General features: G+C 40.9%; 1 protein-coding gene across 1 annotated transcript; it reads right to left on the bottom strand.

The window, feature by feature from the left end:
* Positions 1-30: 30 nt before the first annotated feature.
* akirin1 (akirin 1) lies at positions 31-23358 on the bottom strand. The gene is made up of 5 exons (XM_069895758.1): positions 22852-23358; positions 8761-8904; positions 7544-7675; positions 5632-5703; positions 31-403 (listed from the first exon to the last, which is right to left on the bottom strand). Exons 1-5 carry the CDS (start codon positions 23039-23041, stop codon positions 393-395), a joined length of 549 nt encoding a protein of 182 aa, XP_069751859.1. The 5' UTR covers positions 23042-23358; the 3' UTR covers positions 31-392.
* Positions 23359-23363: the final 5 nt, after the last annotated feature.

Raw genomic sequence — 23363 nt, 5'->3', positions numbered from 1 at the left:
ACTTTAATGACATTTAAAATTCAGACTAAATTACTTGTGACAGAACTTTAATCCTTTCAAAAAGGTTTGAAGGTAACATTCCCATTTTCAGTGCCACTTCTTAAAAAGGCAGATTTAACAACTGTTGCTTGGTGCTCAGCTTCTTGAAATAAATGGCAGGTTATTCTCACAGTAGCAGAGTAGACAAATCTCTCTACTGATAGCACATTGACCAGTAAAGTCAAGATTTTTGTTTTTTTTGTTTCGTTTTTACAAGAGGTAGGGTGGGCCAACGATGAAGAGTTAAAATCCCTCAAGTTGAAGGTGGATAAAACATGGCACCAAAATTAGTTCTCATAAGTACAGCAGCTGACTTGAGGTGAAAGCCAACACCCATTCAAGCATAAAATGCTTCAGGACACATCTGTAAAGAAAAAATATATTATGCACGGAGGAAAAATAATTCTTACATTTAGATACATCTCCATATTCTCAGATCATGTATTCAGCCATTCATTCAAAATAAAAGTTCCTTCACTTACTTCATCATGCAAATTACATTAAATTGGTATTATGAAGCATTCTAAAGAAAATACTTCAAGGCAATATTAAACTTTATCAGAATTAAGTGCATTTAGTTGCAGAAGTGTCATAATACACAAAATGGGAACAGGAAGCCATCTGATCCTTCGAGCTTATACAGCAAAACCACTGTTTATCTGGAATTCAAGCAACCAGCAGCCTCAAGCAAACTGACAAAAAACATGAAGAAAATAGGTTAAGAAATGGAAAGAGAGAGGGGAGAATATTAAAATTGGCATGCCTCATTGTTAGTTCACAGTTCGTGCAACCAATTCACATCCAGCACCTACCAATCCCTATTGGTGCTAGATAATAGGGGTTTTACTGTATTACTATTCCATATGATCAGTACTGATCTGGCCAAATCTCAACTCTGCCAGATCCACATAGCTGTCAATTCTCTGATCCATCCTCTATGGAAAAGCTTAAAAATATGGATTCAACCTTCATTACACAATATATTAAGTTTCCCTGTATTCAAAACACTTGGGACCAGATATTTTTTCTGTTATCAGAACAAAACCACACAGTAGCATCTGCTGCCACCAGTCCCTGCTCCTGCCTGGGAGGCTGCTCTCCTTGACAACGCTGGGACAAAGGATCCTTCCGACCGCTTGCAGCTGGGAGATAGTGGCACCCAGTTTGTAAAAAATACAGCGACGGGTAAAGAAGAAATGGAAAGGGAGAGGGGATGGAGTTTACTGAAATGAGGACAATTGGTGTTCTAATTTCTTCCCAATGTGCTGCCTGAACCCACTGATTTCTTCTAGTCGCTCACTGATGGCTCAAGCAGCTAGCCTGATTCTCTGAGCCAACATTCAGCTGTTCAGCATCTGTCTTCCCGGTTGGTTCTGAGCTCTATTGTTACCAAACTGGTGCCAACAGAGCATCAGAGCCCCACACGGGCAAGTCAGGTGATAAATCTGTTTCAACTTGCGATGTCATATCACCGCCACAAAAAGTTTGGTTAATGGATCATTTCAGTATTCAGAATTTCTGATAAAGGGAAACAAAATCAAATTGCACCAATCTTGCAAATTTTCAGCCCTAATCATTCATTAATAGAGCATTCTTTTCCTCAAAAGAAACTACATTTCACTCGTCTTCTTTTGCAGACAATCATTTTATACAGCTGGTTACTTTCCAGTAATACTAAACAACTGCTCTTCCTTCATGCAGAAGCTGTGGATGAACTATCATGAAGTCCACAGCACAGGACCTACAATTAGACTCACTGGAAATCAACTGTAGATACTACTATCACCACCACCTTCATTCATGAAAATTTACAGGCAAGTGTAGTGACTAAATAATGTATTCCAATTAAGGTTCACAAAGGGCAAGGAAATGATTAGTACATCCCAATTTGCATAAGATACTGCTTAGTTTTGTCTTTCAGCTTTGTTTCAGATTTAATCCTGAGATGCAAGGTATTAAAACCATCTCTATAAATACTTCCCAGATATGCACATCAGATCTATCCATGACTATTTTAATGGAAAGAAATATTTAATGATTCTTCAGAATGAGGAAAAGTTTGATACAAAATTTATTTGATTGCAAGTGGATGGAGGAAGACTAAGATTGAATGACACAGGGTAGAAGAGATAGCAGCTTGGCTAGAGGCACAAATAGGTGTCAATCTGAAACTGAGGACTCAAAACATCAATTTTCTGTGAAGATGCTGCCTGGTGCATTGAATATATACATTATCCTACTTTAAATTTAACCATTAATAGTTCCTCTCAGATTTTAATTTATTACCTAGTTCCTAAAGCCTCAATTCAAGTTCTTATTTCTGCAAATTTCTTGATGGCCAAGTTCCACAATCTTTCTCAGTCTAACCCATATAACCATATACAGCACAGAACAGGCTAGTTTGCCCACTGACCAGCACCTGGTCCATACCCCTCCATGTAATTATCCAGTCTTTCCTTAAATGTAAATAACATTCCTGCTTCAACCACCTCCTCCAGAAGCTTATTCCACATCCCAACCACCCTTTGAGTGAAGATATTTCCCCTCGTGTTCCCCTTATAATTTTCCCCTTTCAATCTCAAACCATGGTCTCTGGTTTGAATATCTCCCACTCTTAATTGAAAAAGCCTATCCACGTTGACTCTCCCTGTCCCTTTTAAAATCTTGAACTCCTCCATCAAATCCCCCCTCATCTTCTACACTCCAGAGAAAAAAGCCCCAGGCTGCTCAACCTTTCTCTGTAGCTCAAACCCTGACATCCCGTCAACATTCTCGTGAACCTTCTCTGCACTCTCTCTATTTTGTTTATATCCTTCCTATAATTTGGTGACCAAAACTGCACACAGTATTCCAAACTTGGCCTCACCAATGCTTTGTACAATTTCATCATAACATCCCAACTCTAGAATTCAATACTCCGATTTATGAAGGCCAACATTCCAAATGCCTTCTTCACCACTATCTACCTGAGTATCAACTTTGAGAGTACTATTTACCATAACTCCTAAATCCCTTTGTTGCTCTGCACGCCTCAATTGTCTACCATTCAATGTATATGACCTATTTAGATTTGCTTTTCCAAAATGTAACACTTCACACTTATCCATATTAAATTCCATCAGCCATTTCTCAGCCCACTCCTCTAGCTTTCCTAGATCTCTTTTTAAGCTTTGGTAATCTTCCTCACTGTCCACAATACCACCAATCTTTGTATCATCTGCAAACTTACTTACCCAATTCACCACCCCTTCTTCCAGATCGCTTATATATATATATAATATATATATATATATATATATATATATATATATATAGATAACAAACAATAGTGGACCCAGGATCGATCCCTGAGGAACTCCACAAGTCACCGGCCTCCAATTTGACAAACCCTAATTCTCAATCCTGCACCCACTCCTCCCAAACTTCACTGGTCCATTTATTCAAAATCCAATGGCCTCCCACAATCTTTGGCTTGGCTTCGCGGACGAAGATTTATGGAGGGGGTAAAAAGTCCACGTCAGCTGCAGGCTTGTTTGTGGCTGACAAGTCCGATGCGGGACAGGCAGACACGATTGCAGCGGTTGCAGGGGAAAATTGGTTGGTTGGGGTTGGGTGTTGGGTTTTTCCTCCTTTGCCTTTTGTCAGTGACCATGTAAAATCTTTCAGTTTTGTTTGGATATTTTTTTTTAAATTGCCAGCTCCTGTAACAAAGCCTGTACAGAGGCAATGGCAACCAGACTGGGTGGATAGACTCTGCAAAGGAACGCTGAGACTTCACTAACAGGGCATGTGCAAGATTGTGGAGCTAGCGGGAAGATGGCAGTGGTGTTGAAACCTCAGTATTAAGGAAAGATTTTATACCCGGATGACCATTGATTTTAAGGTGAAATATTTTAAGTTTTGGATCATCCCATACAATGTCAGTTCAACATCAATTTGTGTCTCAACTAATATTTGTGGCAGCAAAATCAAATTCTAAAAACTTAAAGATATTTCCTCTGAATTTCCAGCTGGTTATTGTAATAAAGATGCTGGACTCTTGAGCAAAGAACAAACTGTTGAGGCAACTAAATTGGTCAAGCAGAAATGATCCGTTAATGTTTTAGGTGAGAACCGTTTATTGAACTATTGCAATTGCTTTCCATTAAAGAAACTCAGCCACAAATACTGGAGTATGTACATTAATTGGGTGGCACAGACTTGTGGGCCAAAATGGCCCGTTATCATACTGAATGTATGAATTTAAAATTACACGGCTAACCTGGCAAATTTTCAGTTTCAAAGGCCATACTCTTTTTTTTAAAAAAAAGAAGTTTTAAAACTGCATTCTAAGGACTAAACTCCCAAAGGATAAAAAGCATCTTAGTGACAGTAAAGACTGAAAGAACCAAGCAACTTCATCATTAATGGATTGAACAATAGGTTACAACATTCTCTTCACCAAGCTATATTTAAGAACAATACACATTAATTTCTGGCAAAGACTGGAAGAGAAATGCAAGAGTATATTCAAATGCAAATCTAGTCCTCAACAATAATTAATAGGACCACCTGCTCAACAAATTTGCTAACAACAATCAGATGGACTTCATTAGGAAATTCTCCTCACTTGCTCAAAAATGAACAATGACTGAGAGGACAATAATTGACCTGTTATCAAACAGAATTTGTTAGCAAGAAATCTCCAACATCAATAAGAACCCAGAAAAAAATTATTCCTGTAATTGGAGAATAAAGTTGTATGTTAGTTTTGTCAATACTGCAACCTCTTAAAGTAGCCAATGGCTAACTATTGCAATCTGACGTTTATCCAGGCTAAGAGGGGTTACAGATTCTGGGGGGCACCAGAAACGGAAAACAACCCCCATTGATCAGGAGAAGCAGTAGAGATTAATCTAAAAGATGATGATCACAGCAGCAGATCAGCAAGGGGCTTTGCGGTTGAAGGGCCTACACAGGCTGTAGGCAGTCAGCATCTTACAGTCAAGGGACTCACAGAACAAAGATTCGTGAGGGTGCTGAAGGCAAAAAGGGCCTCGGGCACTGAAGGCTACCTGATCGCATTGGAGCTTGTGATCTGGAACTCAAGTTGCCAATGGTTCAAACAGTTGCAGAGGCTATGGGAGTGGAGGCAGTGATTCCACAGGCACCAAGTTTCTCTGAAGGAACTCTCTTTTGCTATTCTCTTACTGTACGGGACACCGGACAATACTAATGGAAACTGTCTACATTGCAGCAGGTAGAAATAAATATTGTGTAATATTACATTTTCTGTATTTTTACAACACAAAGGAATCTTGAAGATTTGAAAAGGGATTGTCGTCCCAGTACAACAACTCAACAATTTCACCAATTCAGAATTGATTTTTGTTCAAATTACAAAAAATTTTGTTCCATGAGCTAGCTGGTTACTGCTACTAAAGGGAAAATCTTTTTCATCTGGGAAAGACTATTTAAACAGTAAAAGTGAATTCACAATCGTGCCATACCATGGGACTTAACCTAGGCTACAATATAATCAATTGCTCTACTTCCACATCTTTTCATAAAAAGTCTTCAACAAAATTCCAAAGTAGACAAATGTTCACTTACAACTGGCAGGTCGTTCTCCATATCGTCTCATAATCTGGTCATGTGTGAATTTCACAAAAGCATCATATTGTTCTAAAAACAATAAGTATTTATTTTGTTAAAAAAGACCAGTTACAATACTGGCAGTCTAATCTGAGTTTTAAAAAAAATCTGCTTGGATTAAATTCAATTAAGAATGTTACATAATGATCTACATCAGTGGTTCTCAACCTTTTGCTTTCCACTCGCATACCACTTCAAGTATTCCCTATGCTATAGGTGCTCTGATTTTGAAAAGGGATTGCTTAAGGTGCTATGTGGGTGGAAAGGAAAAGTTTGAAAACCACTGTTTTAATCGTACCCAATTAACTAGTTTTGTGCAGTTTCATTAACTCCAAAGGAAATGGGCCAATGACAATTTTTCTCAAGCAAAATATTTCAGTAGCAATTGGGCCCAGAGTAGTGATTCTCAACCTTCCCACTCACATATTACCTTAAGCAATCCCTTACTAATCAGAGCACCAATGGCATAGGTATTAAAGTGGTATGTGAGTGGAAAAGGTTGAGAACCACTGATCTACATGGTCAGAAAGATAGCATTGTAGAGATTTTCACTGCACAGCCCTCATTACAAGACAACTGAATTTTTTTTATTAAATACAAGTTTTTAAACATGCATCATGCCCAAGAATATTAGACCAAGATCAATATTAAACTACAATATTGAATTACTTCCATTTCAAAGCCATGTTTCCATTTTTCACACAACTTAAATAAATATTGAGGGCAAAGCCTAAATAAGCAAAGAAAACTCAAAACATTAACCCATTATTAAAAAGCCCCAGGGTTTATTAATGCAGCCCTTCTGTAAAATCAAGCACCAATTTACAAAATAAATCTAAACCATCTGCAGCTTTGTGCTCCCCTCCCTCTTAACAAGGTGGAATGATCTTCTGCACTAAATTTGTAACTCTTCACAAAAAGTTACATTGTCTTTAAATTTGAAATTGCATTGCCTGAGAATCTACAGTGGAAGTCCAAAATTCCAGATGCCAGAAATCCAGCCCACATGAAAATCCAGGCTTTTCGAAAACTCTCAAACTCCTTAAATTTAGCGGGCTACTATGTGCACATGCGCACATGCATGGTTAAGTGCCACAGGGGCCCAGCAACAAGCCAACACTTATTTTTCTTTAAAACTGCTCATATTTGCTAATGAATAAACTATCATAATTTACCTGTTCATCTCTTCTTTATTCCTCCTGAAATTTGAACTTTAAAAGTATTGCCCAAGAATCCAGACCAACCCAATTCCCAAGCAGTCTGGATTTTCGGGCTTCAACTTTATATTAGGAATCAGTAGAGAGTTTAGATAAAGACCTTGGAGATTTTAAATAAAATCAGGGGAAATCTACTTTTCTCAATTAAGTTTGCAGAACTAAAAGTCAGTAAAGGGTGTGGAATTAATTGAATTCTTTCAATGACACCAACAGCAGGAGTTCTCCAAGTCCTGAAAAGGTATCCTACCATTCATTAAAATAAATAAAAGGACAGACTACAAATCAAGAACAATCTCTCACTTGTGTACTTGCATTTCTGCACACAATTACCCCAGCAGAAAGTCTAAACATTTAAAAAAACATAATACTAGAGACGTAAAAATTTAACAAAACAATTTTAATTTCAGGAAATGGAAGGGGAATTAATGTGGTTTCCTAAGAGTTTTTAAAATAATAAACTAAAAAGATTTCAGAATCTTTCAGTATATGGATTACTCGATGACAGATATTTGTAACAAGAACAATCAAAACATTCTAATATAATTTTACAGCAGTGATAACTAACCAAGTCTAGTCAACAAAGCAGAGACCATCCCCACTGTTAAATTTCTCCTCATTATTCTTGCCTTTCTTGTCTCGATATTTGTTTTTACCTGCAAGTTTTGTGTTTAGAACTTGTTCATATTCTTCCCGGATCTTGCTTTCATGGTCTTTAAGGAGACGCTCACAGATTATGCCAACCTGTCGTAACGTGAACAAAGGCTGATCTTTCTTTGATAATGTACCTGTAAAATTAATAGAAGCTCAAACACAAATGTATGCCACTAGTAAAAAAAAAAAATCACTCAATGGCCATGACTGATCAATTCAAGGTGTATCATATGATTCATGAATAATTTCCAATTCTCATTTACTTTATAATTACTTTAAGTCCCAAATGTACTCTCAAATACAAGGGAATTTTGAAAGTATTTTGGAGTAAGATTAAACAAATGTGACAAATAACAGTGGACTACAAATAACAACCAGATAAAGTTAGAGGGGAAAGAAAAAAAACTATGAAATAGACTATTAATTAACAGAAAGGGAACAATAAAAATTCTGTGCACATGGAAAAACAATTGATTTTAAACCAAAATATAATTTTTTGCACAAAGGCAAAGGGCATGGCAGATATATACAAATTATTATTTAATCAAAGTGATAGCTGCTTCCAGAAATCACAGTAAAAGGGAAGCCAGGGGGTAACAGAAGAGGGTAAAATATCAAATCTGTTGCTCGAACTTAAAAAAAAACCGAAGCAACACACACCAAATACACCCAGGGTTATCAAGAGAAGCAATGGTTACAACTGCAGCAGGTTTGACCTTATCTCTTGATCCCACCTGCAAACAAATAGTACCTGAAAAAAATTCTTCTTATAAAAAAATGAGCAAGGCAATTGCTGACCACAATCTTAGTAAACTAGGAAACTTTTAAAAATATTCATGGAAAATTATATGGAAATTTAAAATACCTGAGAGCCAGCATAGAAACCTGCACAATTTCCAAGTAAAGGTGCAGGAAACATGTACAGGTAGCCCTCAACTTAGGATGGGGTTGTGTTCCAGCACTCCCATCGCAAGTTGAAAAAAGTAAAAAAAGGGCAGTGGGATCAGTGTGGAGACTGACATGTGGCTGTTGAGAGACACCGAACACCATAACCTATCCAAAATTTGAAGTACAGTACAGATTTGAACCATCATACTTTTAAAAATTGTAAGTCAGAACATCATAAGTTGGGGACTATCTGTAAATGTATTCAAATGTGAAGGTGTTAAAAAATTACAGTGGACTAAAACACTTAAAATATTTTGAATATCTTAATTACCCGGTGAGGCTGGTGCATTTAATAACAAATTGTTAGACGATCCTTCAGCAGAACAATTTGTTTCATTTTGATTAAAACTTCCTTCTAATTGTCGCCTCCATTGGAAACGGTTATATTCTTCCTTGATATTCTGAAATATTTGTTCTGAAATTTTAATAGAAAAAAGTGAGAAAAAAAATCAAAAGAACTGTATCTAGATATTACAATGCCAAATATTTGAGGTAAATAACTTGTGAAAGCCACTTGAATACAAAGATTAAGCTGGATATTAAAAAGGTATCCAGCACCTACTGGGATTGTAAATGCCAGACTAGAGTGTTTTCTGGTTGCTTGAGACTGCGAGTTGCACGAATGGAGAGCTAACAGCGAGGCATGCCTATTTTAAACATACATATTTTTTTCCCATATATTTTATCCAATTCTTTTGCCAGCTGCTTGAGTTTGCCAGTTGAATTCTTTTTCACACGGCAAGGTGGCACCACAGCAATTAAGATGCCAGACTAGAAACCAAGTTAGTTCAGCCCAAATTATTTTTTTAAAAATTAGGGTTAAAAGCACAAGCTAAAATTTTAACTTGTAAAAGTAGATAATACTGCTAATATTAATAATTACTTGATTATTGTAAAAATGCATCTGGCTGTCCTTACTAGCTATGGCCTTTAAATAAATCTAAACCTGCAATGTGATTAAACTGAAATGTCTTAGCAGTTCTACCACAAATTATATGTTACAACTGAATAAAACCAGATGGACTATCTGGCATGAATCTGTATTCCAAATGTAGGCTGCTTACCTTACAAAAGAGGTCACCCTCACAAGCATCTGAAAACTGGTATCCAAACTGGAAAGTTTAATGAAGCAGCCACCCTACAGTTGTACTCAAACATAATGTAATGAACTCCTCCACAAATCAAAACTTTTCTGCTACAACCACATGGTCAGGGTCACCAGATGACACTGCAATGGATAAAGGGAATAGTCAAAATCAACTTCAGGCCCCATGAAGTCTCTAATGACATCAGATCAAACTTGGGCAAGCAAATTTCCTCCTCATCACCTTCTATAGACTGGTAGTGACAGGTAGTGAACCATCAAGCAGTCACAACTGCATCTGTCCATGAGAGGACTGGCAGAAGTGATGAGCAAAAGACCTTCGGGTGTTTTCTTTACAAAGATGCTAGATATAAAAATGTCCTATTATTGTCAGACAATACTATATTTAGAATGTAACATAGATGAAATTCTTTAACTTTTGTCTACTGTAAGGCAGACAAAGTCGCCACTTTGTCCAGCACCCCTCACAAAAGAGATCAACAAAATAAAAAAACACAGCAAACCATCAATCACAAACATAAGGTTGCCAGAAACCTTCATTTCTGGCAAGATCTCGCCAAAGAGAGACAGTTAAGATTTCACGTTGAAGGCCCTTCAGAGCTGGGAAACAGACATAACTATTTCCTATCAGATATATTGTATCTCCAATACAATCAGATATAATGCATCTCAAATGCATTAGTCTTTCTTCAGATGTCCAGCACCTGCAATGTATTGCTAGTTAAAAAACAAATCTCGCAACTCAAAACTGGGGTGAGCATCCACAGATCCTGTGAACCTTGAGAAATATAACCATTCCATTCTGTAACGAGAAGTTATAGACCAAGTCACAAGAACAATAGACAATAGACAATAGGAGCTGGAGTAGGCCCTTCGGCCCGTCGAGCCAGCACCGCCATTTTACAGATCATGGCTGATCACTACCATCAGTACCCCTTTCCAGCCTTATCCCCATAACCCTTAACTCCTTTGCCCACTAGAGTCTTATCTAACTCTCTTTTGAACATAATCAGCGAATCTGCCTCTACCACCCTCTGTGGCAGAGCATTCCACAGATTCACACTTCTCTGGGTAAAAAAATGTTTTCTCATCTCCGTCCTAAAGGGCCTACCCTGTATTCTTAAACTATGCCCTCTAGTCCTCGTCTCCCCCATCATTGGGAACAAGTAATCCAACTTCACCCTGTCTATCCCCCTGATAATTTTGTATACCTCAATCATGTCCCCCCTCATCCTTCTAAACTCCATCAGATACAAGTCCAGTTTTTCTAGCCTTTCAGCATATATCAACCCCGCCATCCCTGGAACTAACCTTGTAAATCTGCGCTGCACACCCTCTATAGCTAGTATGTCCTTCCTCAAAATTGGAGACCAGAACTGGACGCAATACTCCAGGTGGGGTCTCACCAGGGCCCTGTACAACTGCAGAAGGGCGTCTCTGTTCCTATACTCCAATCCCCTCTTTATGAAAGCCAACATGCTATTAGCCTTCTTCACAGCTTTCTGAACCTACATGCTAGTCTTCAATGACCGGTAAACAAGTACTCCCAGATCCATTTGCTCCTCCCCACTCCCTAGCTTGTCCCCATTTAAATAATACTCAGCTTTTCTATTATTGCCCCCAAAATGGATAACCTCACATTTGCTTACATTGAACGTCATCTTCCATTCAGCAGCCCACTCCCCCAACCTGTCCAAGTCCCTCTGCATTTTCCTGACATCCTCCTCACACCCCACACCGCCACCCAGTTTCGTGTCATCTGCAAATTTGCTCAAGTTATTAATAATCCCCTCATCCAAATCATTTACATAAATTACAAACAACTGAGGACCCAATACCGATCCCTGCGGCACTCCACTCGTCACATCCTGCCATCCTGAAAAAGACCCGCTTACCCCAACACTTTGTTTCCTATTTCTTAACCAATTTCCTATCCATGTCAGCACCTTACCTCCAATACCATGCTCCCTGATCTTGCCCACTAGTCTCCCATGCGGTACCTTATCAAAGGTCCAAATACACCACATCCACAGGCTCTCCCAAGTCCACCCTCTTTGTCACATCCTCGAAAAATTCCAGAAGATTAGTCAAGCATGACTTACCCTTAAGGAATCCTTGCTGACTAGCCCTTATACTATTATTTCTGTCTAAGTGTTCTGCTATTACTCCTTTTATGATAGACTCCAATATCTTCCCCACCACCAACGTCAGGCTGACCGGTCTATAATTTCCCGTTTTCTCCCTTCCTCCCTTCTTAAAAATCGGCACCACATCAGCCACTCTCCAATCCTCAGGGACCTCCCCCGAATCTATGGAACTTTGGAAAATGTCGACCAGTGCTTCCACAATTTCCATAGCAACTTCTTTAAGCACCTTGGGATGCAGCCCATCAGGCCCTGGGGATTTATCAGCCCTCAGTCCCAACAATTTACTCACCACCTCCTGTTTCTGGATCCGGATATCCATTAGATCCCCTACTTCCCCAGGAAAGTTCCCCAAGTCTCTTGACACCGCATGACCATTACCCCCTAACTGACCATAACCTACTCCAATCCCCACAAAAAGCATGCTGTGTGACACGAAAGCAAACCCACAGTACCTGATCAACTCAAAACTCAGTAGTCCTTGCCTCACATATTTATGAATGGCAGTAAAATCCAAAACCACCCCCTCAATGGTTGGATAAGACCAACAGATAACATGGAAGCATTTATAACTTTGATAAGCCAATTTGATGCAGATGATCCAATTCAGCTTTCACCAAGGATCACCATCACGATTCCATGTGGTCTCAGGAAACACCTGAAAGCAATGGATAAAAGCTATGGGACATCCACATTAATAATGTTGATGACTTACAATATTCTGTGACCTAACCCAGACAAAATTCAATGTGGTCAATTACTTCCCAACCACATATAAAAATGCAGCTACTAAAAACTTATTCAAAGACCAGTATGCATTTTGCCAAAACCATTCAGTTCCAGTACAGATCTAAGCATTCAATTAAGATTTCCAGTAAAACCAAAATCAATGAGCAAAAAAGGAAACTGGTGTTACTTGGTGAAGATCTGTACCCCACCTTCAGCCACTAATCAATGATCTCTTCTCTATAATTAGATCAGCATTGGAGATGTTCACCGATCACTGTGCAATATTCAATTCCATTCACAATTTCTTAGCAAGAGAAACTATTTAAGCCTGCATGCAGGAAGATCTGAACAATATTCTTGTCATAGCAGGCCAAGAATTGAGTGTTGTAAAAACTACACATTCAAAGACAATGCCATTATAGAGTTCCCCCCACCCACCCATAATATTTTGAAATTACCATTGACCAGAAACTTTATTGGATCAGATACACAAATATTATGCTACAACAGCAAGACAGCAGCTGACTCAGACTTCCCACAACCAAGTCAGGAGTGGGATGGAGCACAACCAAAATCAGATGCTTAACACCATCCAGAACAAACAGCTTGCTGGAATAACAGCCAAGCTGCACAATCTATAATGTCAAAAAGGAGGACAAGATTCAGATTTACTATCAAAATACATACAGTACATGACATCACATACAACCCAGAGATTCCTTTTTCCTGCAGGCACAGAATTACCAATAATTGGTAGTGCAAAAAAAAAATGATACACAGCGTAAACCATATAACCATTTACAGCACAGAAACAAGCCAGTTTGATCCTACCAGCCAATGCCGAACATCATCTCCCATCAAATCCCACTGACCCGCATTTGGCCCATTACCCTCCACTCCTCTCTCGTCCATATACCTATCCAATCTATCCTTGAATATTAACATCGATCTCGCTTCTACCACCACTGAAGTTCATTCCATACCCCCATCACCCTCTGCGTGAAGAAATATCCCGTTTCCCTTAAATCTTTCTCCTTTTACTCTCAATCATGCCCTCTTGTTGAATCTCCCCCACTCTCAGAGGAAAAAGTCTATCTACATCAACTCTATCTGTTCCCTTATAATTTTGAATAGCTCTATCAAATCACCCCTCATCCTTCTACGCTCCAGAGAATACAGTCCCAGCCTGCTCATCTGTTCCCTGCAATCCAAACCCTGAAACCCCAGCAACATTCTCGTAAATCTCCTCTGCACTCTCTACCCCATGCCAACAAAGAGCTGTAAAGATAACGAATGTAAACAAACTGACTGTACAGAGAACAAAAAGTCAATAAAGTACACAAGTCCTTAAATGAGTCTCTGAGTTTTTAAATTGAGGAGTCTGATGGTGAAGGGGTAGCAGCTGTTCCTGAACCTGGTGGTGCAAGTCTTATGTAACCTATATACCTCCTTCCAGATGGCAACAGCGAGAACAGAGCATGTGCTGGGTGGTGTGGGTCTTTGATAATTGCTGCTGGCCTCCGACAGCAGCATTCCCTATAGATGTACTCAATAGTGGGGACAGTTTTGCTTGTGATGTCCTGGACTGTGTCCACTACCTTTTGGAGGGCTCAGGACTATGGCGTTCCCATACTAGACTGTGATCCAGCCGGTCAGCACATTTTCCACACCTTTGTAGAAACTCACCAGGGTTTCTGATGTCATACCAAACCTCTGCAAACTCCTGAGGGAGTAGAGGCACTAACATGCTTTCTTTATAATGACATTGGTGCGTTGGATCCAGGAAAGATCCTCCAAGGTGGTGACTCCCAAGAACTTAAATTTGCTCACCCTCTGCACCTCTGATCCTCAATGATCAATGGATCATATACCTCTGGGTTCCTTTTCCTGAAGTCAACAATCAGCTCCTTAGTTTTTGGTGACTGATGGATATTGTGGAGGAGAAGTTCTTACCAATCTTCACTGATTGTGGTCTAGAGGTGAGGAAATCCACGATCCAATTACATGGTAGGGAGTGGAGTCCCAGGTCTTGGAGTTTGCTGATCAGTTTTGAACGGATGGTAGTGTTAAGTGCTGAACTAGTCAAAAAAAGAGCATCCTGATACATGCATCTTTGCTGTCCATGTGTTCTAGGTTTCTGTGTAGAGCCAGTGACTTGTTACGACAATAAGTGATAATGGCAGTAAACACTAGAACATTGCCTGTACAGTCTCCTCCAGGCCACAAATCATTCTGATTTGGAAGTATAATTGACATCCCTTCAAAGTTACCAGATTTGAAATCCAGCAATATCTCAATGACATCGAAGGTCTACATGATGGATGTTTGCTCTTCAATATCACATAAAAATTCCAAAATTCTGTCTGACTGCTAATTTGAATCTTAAATCCTTCTGTTTGAAAAATTTTGTACAATTATTGAGCTCTGATATCTGATTTGCATTCTTGATTTTTCTATTTTTATTTTGGATTTCCATCACCTGCAGTCTTTTTTGCTATTTTTGATAGCATTTGTTTCATCTTTAATTCATCTTCATTTTGTTTCTTTACCCACCTAATACCAGACCAGGCTAAACTGTTTTATGGGTAATCCAGGCAAAACTTTATGTTCCTGGTGAAACACTGTGAAATTTCTAAGTGCAATGTTTATTTTTTTAATTGAAATGAAAATTTTTACAAAATTGACCATCCTCAAAATTAAGCTCTTGATGTCACACTTTGTTATAGCTATCGGAACAATAGCAGTAAGGAAGCAACTTGCCTGCTCACCTCATCCCTTCCACATGACAAAATTATTTTGAAATAATTGAAAACAACTTTAAAATTGCATTACTTTGCATCATCTTTTTCCCCCCGCAGATTTTTTAACTGTGTGCCAATGTTCTTGAATTTTGGTTGAATTCAGTTAAAAAATGTTACAAATTTCTATTCAATAAATTATCAATTTAACAAATTGGTCACATTTTAAAATTTGATTCAACTTTCAAACACCAATGCTTCCATTAAATATTGTTATAGAAGTTCGCTGACAACATGACCGTAGTGGGCCTTATTAGTAAGAACGTGGAGTAAGCATACAGAGATGAGGTGCAGTCACTAATGGACTGGTGCAGAGCCAACAACCTGTATCTGAACATTAATAAAACAAAGATGGTTATTGACTTCAGTAGAGCTGGGGGTTTTTTTTTGGGGTGGGGGATAGCGGTGCCACACTCGCTGACCATTGACGGTCAACTGTTAAGGTCATTAAGAGTATCGTTCCTTGGAATGCACTTGGCAGAGAATCTCACCTGGTCCCTTAACACCCCTACTTCCTGCGAAGGCTGAAGAAAGGTCATCTCCCACCCTCCATCCTCACTACATTCTACAGAAGAAGTATTGAGAGCATCCTGTGCAACTGCTTCACTGCCTGGCTTCAAAGCTGTACCACCTAGGAAAGAAAGACCCTGCAGAGCAGGGTGTCAAACTCAAATTCACAGAGGGCCAAAATTAAAAACTTGGACTAAGTCCTGGGCCAAACTAAATATTTATTGAAAATTTTCAACAACAGCTACATGTTTTCTCTTCTTTCAACATATGCAATGTTAAACTTTTTCTTATTAAAATAAATGTTTAATAATAGTTTTGGATAAACTCTTTCCAGAAGAAGCATTAACAAATGAGAAATAAAATATTCAATAAATAATATTTCTCTATAGCCTTTAAGCTCCTTTTAAATGTATTTTTTTTTCCACAAGCCAACAAGTCAAAATAACAACTTGCTTCAATGACAAACAGGTTTGTCTTTTAAAATGATGAACATATAGTCTCCCTCCCACCTGTCTTGAAAGGTCCTGTTTTCTGTCTTTCGTTTGGCCATTTTTCGTAAGGGGTTTATTACACGTGAGTTGGGCGACAGGTCGCAGATGCTAATGAAAGTAAAGAGAGGAGGTGGGGGCGATTAGCGGGCTGACGGGCCGGCGCCAACGCATTTTCAAAGCATTCTGGGATTTGTAGTATTAGCTGTGCTTGCGCTATACTGGCGCGATGGCCAGCGGGCCAGCTCTAATACATATTTGATATGATCTTGCGGGCCAAATATAATTATATCACGGGCCAAATTTGGCCCGCGGGCCTGAGTTTGACGTGTGCTGCAGAGGATATTGAAGTCAGCAGGAAAGATCACTGAGGGCTCTTTTCCTACCATGAAGGAAAACTACAACATACCATGGACATTTACTGTACATGTCTTAATATTTTAATATACTTAACCTCTATTCTAACTTTTATGTAAATATGCTGTGGTCCTGGAGAAATGCTGTCTTTGCCATGCGAGCATGGTATGAACAATAAATAAAAGGCATCAGCATTTAAAAAAAATCTGTTAGAAATAACAATTAACCCCTGTTAATCTGTTACCAATGTATTTAGATTATATGCAGCGAAAGCAATTGTTTCACCTCAACATACAGGATCATGAAAGGATCATGTATTGTCACGATAAACAAGATTTCTGATCCAGAACAACCTCAACACCAAGCGATTAATGAAGTTATTTTCTAAAATGTTAATAGCTTCTCCCCCCCACCCCCCCCCCAACAGATGTATCATGGCCATTTCCTGCATTTTTTTTAAAATCACATCTGTTTCACTTATTTTCACATCAAAACAACTGCTCGAATTTTAGGCACAGGGACAGAGGAATTTAGGTTAATTCCACTTCTCTGCAAATACCAAAACTCTATCAGTTATTGCACTCAATCATATCTACTTCCTATTGTGGCCAAGAGCATCTTGAGGGTGCATCCACAGTACAGTTATTAGGTTTAGACTTGAGAAATAGCAATTATATTTCTCTGTCATCATGTCATGTAGCTTGAAGGGGTTTTTACACAAATGTTGTACAAATAATTCTTCTCAATTTGGGTGAACATTTAAATGAGGCAGCAGGAGGAGAAAACATTCTTGAATAGAAAAAAATCCCCAAGTGCTGCCCTGTTTCTGAACCAAAAAAGTTTTAACATTCACCACAAAAAGGTTGTATCTTCCCCCCCCCCCCCCCCCCCCCCCCCCCCCCGCCGCCCAACACTCTTACAGGATAATGGGCAAATGCAGTACATTTTGAGGATGGTAAACAAATGCAGTGACGGTGCTGAACTTTTAACATTGAAAACATACAATATTTAGTCCCTCTGCTACTTCCCTTTTCCCATTGCTATCTATCCCATTGCTATCTAGACAGCTATCTAAAAAGATTTCCCACACTGAAATTTCCTTGCAACTGGCATTGGTTTCATCGTAGCATTATGACACTTCACAATTTCAAATGTTGCTTTCACTTCAATAACAGAAGAAATTGCTAATATGAGAAAAGGAAAATATTTCCACAAAAAATGAGAAAACTAACCAAAACAACTGGCAGCATCTTGTAACAAACTAGATTAATACTCCACATTTCACCTTAATGAACTTTTTTTTTTAAAAAGCACTGAATACTCAAAGATTAGTTTTTTTTTAAATCCATACATTTTTTTTAAACCAATTTGAAACAAATGCAAAGAAAGATATTGGTACAGGAAACTTATGTAAAGCAAGAAAAAAAGTTTGCACAAGAAACTGCTTGTATTTTGCAGCAACTATCTTAAAAAGCAATCTGCCATTTTGTAAAAAAATATTCAGGTGAATCCCAGAGTATTTTTCTAGTTTGTTAGAAATCCTTTCTCTTGCCGCTGATTTAATTATTTTAAACCAGTTTAGGTTTAAATTAAATCTACCAAGATCAGAAATAAACAGTACCCTTCCCCACAAAGCAAGATTGACTTCATTATTCTTGAAGACACTCTTCAGTTTCCTTACTGGCATATTAGATCTACTTAACATTTAGCACTAACAGTTACCACTCAAAGATATCAGTCGGAATATGGATAAATGATAGTAATTACTCAGATATACAAAGGATCTGATGCTTTGTTTTGCGATACCCCAATTTTATAGTTTGCAATTCCAATACCATTATAAAATATTTGATGAGTTGCTATGACTAGCTTTAAAATTTTACTAGCTACATTAGAACTCTAACTTAAAGTCCAATCTAAGCAAATATTTGATCTTTTGTTTCATGTGTTCAAAACTGATTGCAAATCACTTACTTATCCAAGTCTTGAGACAAGGCTACATAACTGAACACATCTCAAAATCAACAGTCAGACAACTGAACTCTTTTTTAAAAAAAAGGGCCATCAAAAAGGAACATGTATATAATTGGGGTCTTTCCATCAAGCTCATTGCTAAGAGATTAGAACTTCAGACTAATTTATGCAAGAAAAATCAAGCAATGATATGCCAAACTCCATTCTCAAACATCTAGATAAACAGATACCCAGTGACCAGTTAAAATCATGAGATTTTAACTTTATTAAAATTAAAAGTTTAGTAAAGCATGCACATAACTGAGAAGCAAATGCAGATAACTGAGAAGCAAACAAACACAAAAATCTGCACAAGCTGATTGTAGTAAAAACACAAATGCTGGAGGAACAGCTGGTTTTGCAGCATCCATAGGAGATAAAAACAGGAAATCTTAGAATAGAAACAGTGCTAGCTGGGGGAGGAGTCTAGACCAACAAAACTGTTTAATTGAATGTGACAAGGGAGAGGTGAGAATTGATGTTGGCTGTGTGAAAGGAGACAAGAGGGAAAAGGGAGAGAGACAAAGATGGAGAGAAGGCAACAGGGAAGGGGGATTAACAAAACCCAGCAAAGTCAAAGTTAATGCCATCCGGTTGGAGAGGTGGTGTTGTTCTTCCAATTTGTGGGTGCTCTCAGATTGGTCATGCATGAGGCCATGGACACAAATGTCAGCAAGGTAACAGGATGGGAAAATGAAATGGGTGGCCACTGGGAGATCCATGCTATCGTGGTAGACAGAGTAGAGAAGCCAAACAAAACAATCTCCTAGTCTGTGCCCAATCTTTCTGATGTAGAGGAAACCACAATGGGAGCACCAGATGCACAAATGAAATGTTGCTTCTCTTGCAAGGACTGGTTGGGGCCCCAGATGGTGGTGAGAGAGAAGGTGTAGTCATAAGTGGAGCATCTCTTGCAGTCATAGGGTAGGTACCAAGGGGACAATTGGTGGGGAGGAAAGAGTGAACAAGGGAGTTACAGGGAGCAGTCCCTGCAGAAGGGAGAGGAGTGGTGGGATCATATAGGTGGAAATGGCAGAGGATGCTGTTGGATGCAAAGACTGGTGGGTGATAGGCGAGGACAAGAGGAATCCTATCGTTGCTTGTCGGGGCGGAGGGGGGCAGGGCAGATGTGCAGGTGATGGGTGAGAGCCAAGTTGATGGTAGCAAGGTCCATGTGGTTTGAAGGAAGATATATCAAATGATCTGACATGAAAGTCCTTGACTTAGGTGCAGATGCACCTGGGAAATTGTGAAAAGTGAATGGAATCCTTGAGGACAGGGTGTGTGATACAGTTGAGGTAGCTGTTTTGATTCTTCGAGATAGCTGCGAAATTTTGATAATTTCACAGCTACCTCAAAGAATCAAAATGTTGACATTATAGTACTAAAAATAGAGAAAGCAAAATGTCAAACAAAAATTAAGACAACTTATAGGGATATAATTTGGAATAGCCTTCTATGTCAAATTAGGATATATTGAGAGGGATTCATGAAAAGAACAGAACACCCTCAACAATACCAATAAACCAAATTTCCACAGCAGAAGACCAAAGTCATTTTTTAAAAGGTATACTTAAGGAATGTTGGTTTTGCTCACTTTTTCCAATTAATTCTTGGGTCAGTGACGCACACACTGCTCCAATAATACCACACTAACTATCAACCCCACTGCCCATATACCAAATGAACAGATGATTCAGAGAGATCATACATGGCAAGAGACATTCATAACAAAGGTAAAGGTTCCATTACTGTCACACAAAACAACATTTTGAATGTAACAATGAAATTCTGTAACTTTTGTCTACCATAAGGCAGACAGTCGCCACTTTATCCAGCTCCACTCACAGAAGCCGACAGCACCTGGCATTCTCCCCTCCAAGTATTGACCAGCCCTGAGCCTGCTGAGCTTCCAAGATCAGACAATCTCAGGCATATTCAGGCTATAAGGTGCTGAATTAGTTAATTGCTTCATCAGATCAGTTTTCCAGCATAATTCACTCTCATTGCTGCAGGCTGAACACACTGCCAAATTGGAAAATCAGGCAGTGTCCACACTTCCAAAAAAAATTGTACTGCAAAGTAATATTTTAATGCTAATCAAAGCAGACCTAAACAAATATTCATTTTGAATTATGAAAGTTTGTTTATTATGCAAAAAAACAAAGGTAAACCCTCAAAATATGTCAATGAACAGTTCATACAATGCTTTATGGAACTGTCTTGCTCCATCAATAGCAAGTCACTCAACCTATCAATTAATCTAATGTTTTATGTCAGCACCACTTTTCTGCACTAAACTGTAATCCCTCGATTCCCTTCAACATCTAAAAATCTACCACAGCAACTTAAGTTCTTTCTTTTGTGAAAGGTTCACCAGGCCAGGTTTTAAAAAAAAGTAATTTTCCCTGATTGCCATTGTTAAGGGTTATGGGGATAAGGCTGGAAAGGGGTACTGATGGTAGTGATCAGCCATGATCTGTAAAATGACGGTGCTGGCTCGACAGGCCGAAGGGCCTACTCCAGCTCCTATTGTCTACTCTCCCAATCTCTGGAGGGAATCTGAATGTGTCAATGACATCACCTCAATCTTTTAAACTCCAGAGAACATAGGACCATTGTGCTTAAATCATCCCTACTTCAATCGACCCACCCATCCTGGGATGCTCTCCTGAAACAAATACTCTTCTTTAATCAGGGACAGACCAAAACGTAACATTCCAAATATGGTTTCACCAAGTCCTGGAACCAAAGTGAAACAGGACGACTTGTGCCCCATTCATTTCAGAGATTCCTGTGCAATACGCCAAGGTCTCCTGAGCACCAACCCCTGTCAATCTCTCATCAGTTGCAATTTCATTTTTTAAACCCAAGTGGAGAATGTCACATTTTCACTGACTCAATATAGTCTTGCCTATTAGCAAGAGGCTATTTCTTTGCCCAAGCAGCTATTCTCAGGGCCATCAATCTAATGGCTCGCTTCAAAGCAAAAAAAAAAGAAATCAAATCTGGTTTTAAAACGAAGGATAGAGTAGAAATCCTTCTTTCAGTTTTGGGGTCTTTTAAACATCCGGAAAGATCAGTTGTCCCCAATAACTGCAAACTTCATGTTTCTTTAAATGCAATGTACATTTAGCTGCCAATTTCACGAGAATCAGTTTCGTCCTGCGTTACTACGCCAGGAGCCTGAAATTTTTTTAAAAAAAAACCTCTCGAAGGTAATTACACCCATTGAAGGGGCAAGGCCAAGGCTGGCTGGCTGGCTGGGCGGGCGGCTGGCTGGGCGGGCGGGCGGCTGGGCGGGCGGGCGGCTGGGCGGGCGGGCGGCTGGGCGGGCGGGCGGCTGGGCGGGGCGGGCGGCTGGGCGGGCGGCTGGCTGGCTGGGCGGGCGGCTGGCTGGCTGGGCGGGCGGCTGGCTGGCTGGCTGGGCGGCTGGCTGGGTGGGTGGGTGGCTGGCTGGGTGAGTGGCTGGCTGGGCGGGCGGCTGGCTGGGCGGGGCGGCTGGCTGGGCGGGCGGCTGGCTGGGCGGCTGGGCGGCTGGCTGGCTGGCTGGGTGGGTGGGTGGGTGGCTGGGTGGGCGGCTGGCTGGCTGGGCGGCTGGCTGGCTGGGCGGCTGGCTGGCTGGCTGGCTGGGCGGCTGGCTGGCTGGCTGGGCGGCTGGCTGGGCTGGCTGGCTGGCTGGGCTGGCTGGCTGGCTGGCTGGGTGGGTGGCTGGCTGGGTGGGTGGGTGGGTGGGTGGCTGGCTGGGTGAGTGGCTGGCTGGGCTGGCTGGCTGGGTGGGTGGGTGGGTGGGTGGGTGGGTGGCTGGCTGGCTGGGTGGGTGGGTGGCTGGCTGGCTGGGTGGGTGGGTGGCTGGCTGGCTGGGTGGGTGGGTGGCTGGCTGGGGGTCCTTCATATTCCTGGCCCAAAGCTCACACGTGCGGTGAACGTCGCAGCGATCCAAGGCCACGCCCCTTCACTCAACAAAAAGATGGCAGCCATTTCCGAGTGGAGGAATCAACTGCATCGATTTCCCCACCAGCCGCCGCCCTCATTTCAAGTGCAGCCCGTTCTGAGCGCGGCGGCTGCGGGACGATCGACGCCCCCACACGCTTGATGGCATTTGCTCGGCAGCTGCACCCTCGATCGCCCGGGCGTTATCTGCAGCCGGGCGTTGACTGCCATTGTCTGGGCCGGGCCGTCGGTGCGGCTTCCCCCCCCCGCCCCCCGCTGCGTTACCTGGCGTGAGTTTGTGCGCCGACGAGCCCTCGCCGCCGAAGGCCGCCGCCTCGGTTTTCAGGTACTTCTGGGGCGAAGGCGTCCCGGCGCCGGGCCCTGTGAGAGGCATGCACCGCCTCCTCTTGGGCGACTGAGGGCTGAGCAGCGCGTCAAACTCCACGCTGCGCTTGAGTGTGGCTCCGCACGCCATGATCCGCCGACACCGACTCGCCCAGAGCTTCACCACTCCCGGGGGGGAGGGGGGGGGGGAAGAGAGAGAGAGAGAGGCGCCGCCGTCCACCCGCTCGCCCGACCGACCGCTCCCAGGGTCCGCCGACCCAAATCAATCCACTTCCAATCTATCGCTTTCCTCAGAAAACAAAGCCTTGGTGGAGTTGAGGGGGGGGGGATATCGAGGGATGAGACCACCCTGACGGTGTGGCGTTTTAGTTCCCCCACCCCGCAACCACCAGCAGCTTCGGCTCCTCGCACCGTAATGGCGTCTCCGGCCCGACTCTCCTCAGCAGCCTCGC

Source organism: Narcine bancroftii, chromosome 8 (assembly GCF_036971445.1).
Source record: "Narcine bancroftii isolate sNarBan1 chromosome 8, sNarBan1.hap1, whole genome shotgun sequence".
NCBI classification, from domain to species: Eukaryota; Metazoa; Chordata; class Chondrichthyes; order Torpediniformes; family Narcinidae; genus Narcine; species Narcine bancroftii.
Note: the sequence above shows the minus strand (reverse complement) of the source record. Positions and strands in the feature narration are given on the sequence as shown.

Excerpts from the sequence above, each read along its gene's own strand:
- akirin1 (XM_069895758.1), bottom strand. The coding sequence starts at position 23,041 with ATGGCGTGCGGAGCCACACTCAAGCGCAGCGTGGAGTTTGACGCGCTG. Across the intron at positions 7,676-8,760 it reads AAATGCACCAGCCTCACCGG|GTACATTATCAAAGAAAGAT; the intron begins GTAATTAAGATA and ends TTAATTTTACAG. Across the intron at positions 5,704-7,543 it reads TCTAAACACAAAACTTGCAG|AACAATATGATGCTTTTGTG; the intron begins GTAAAAACAAAT and ends TATTGTTTTTAG.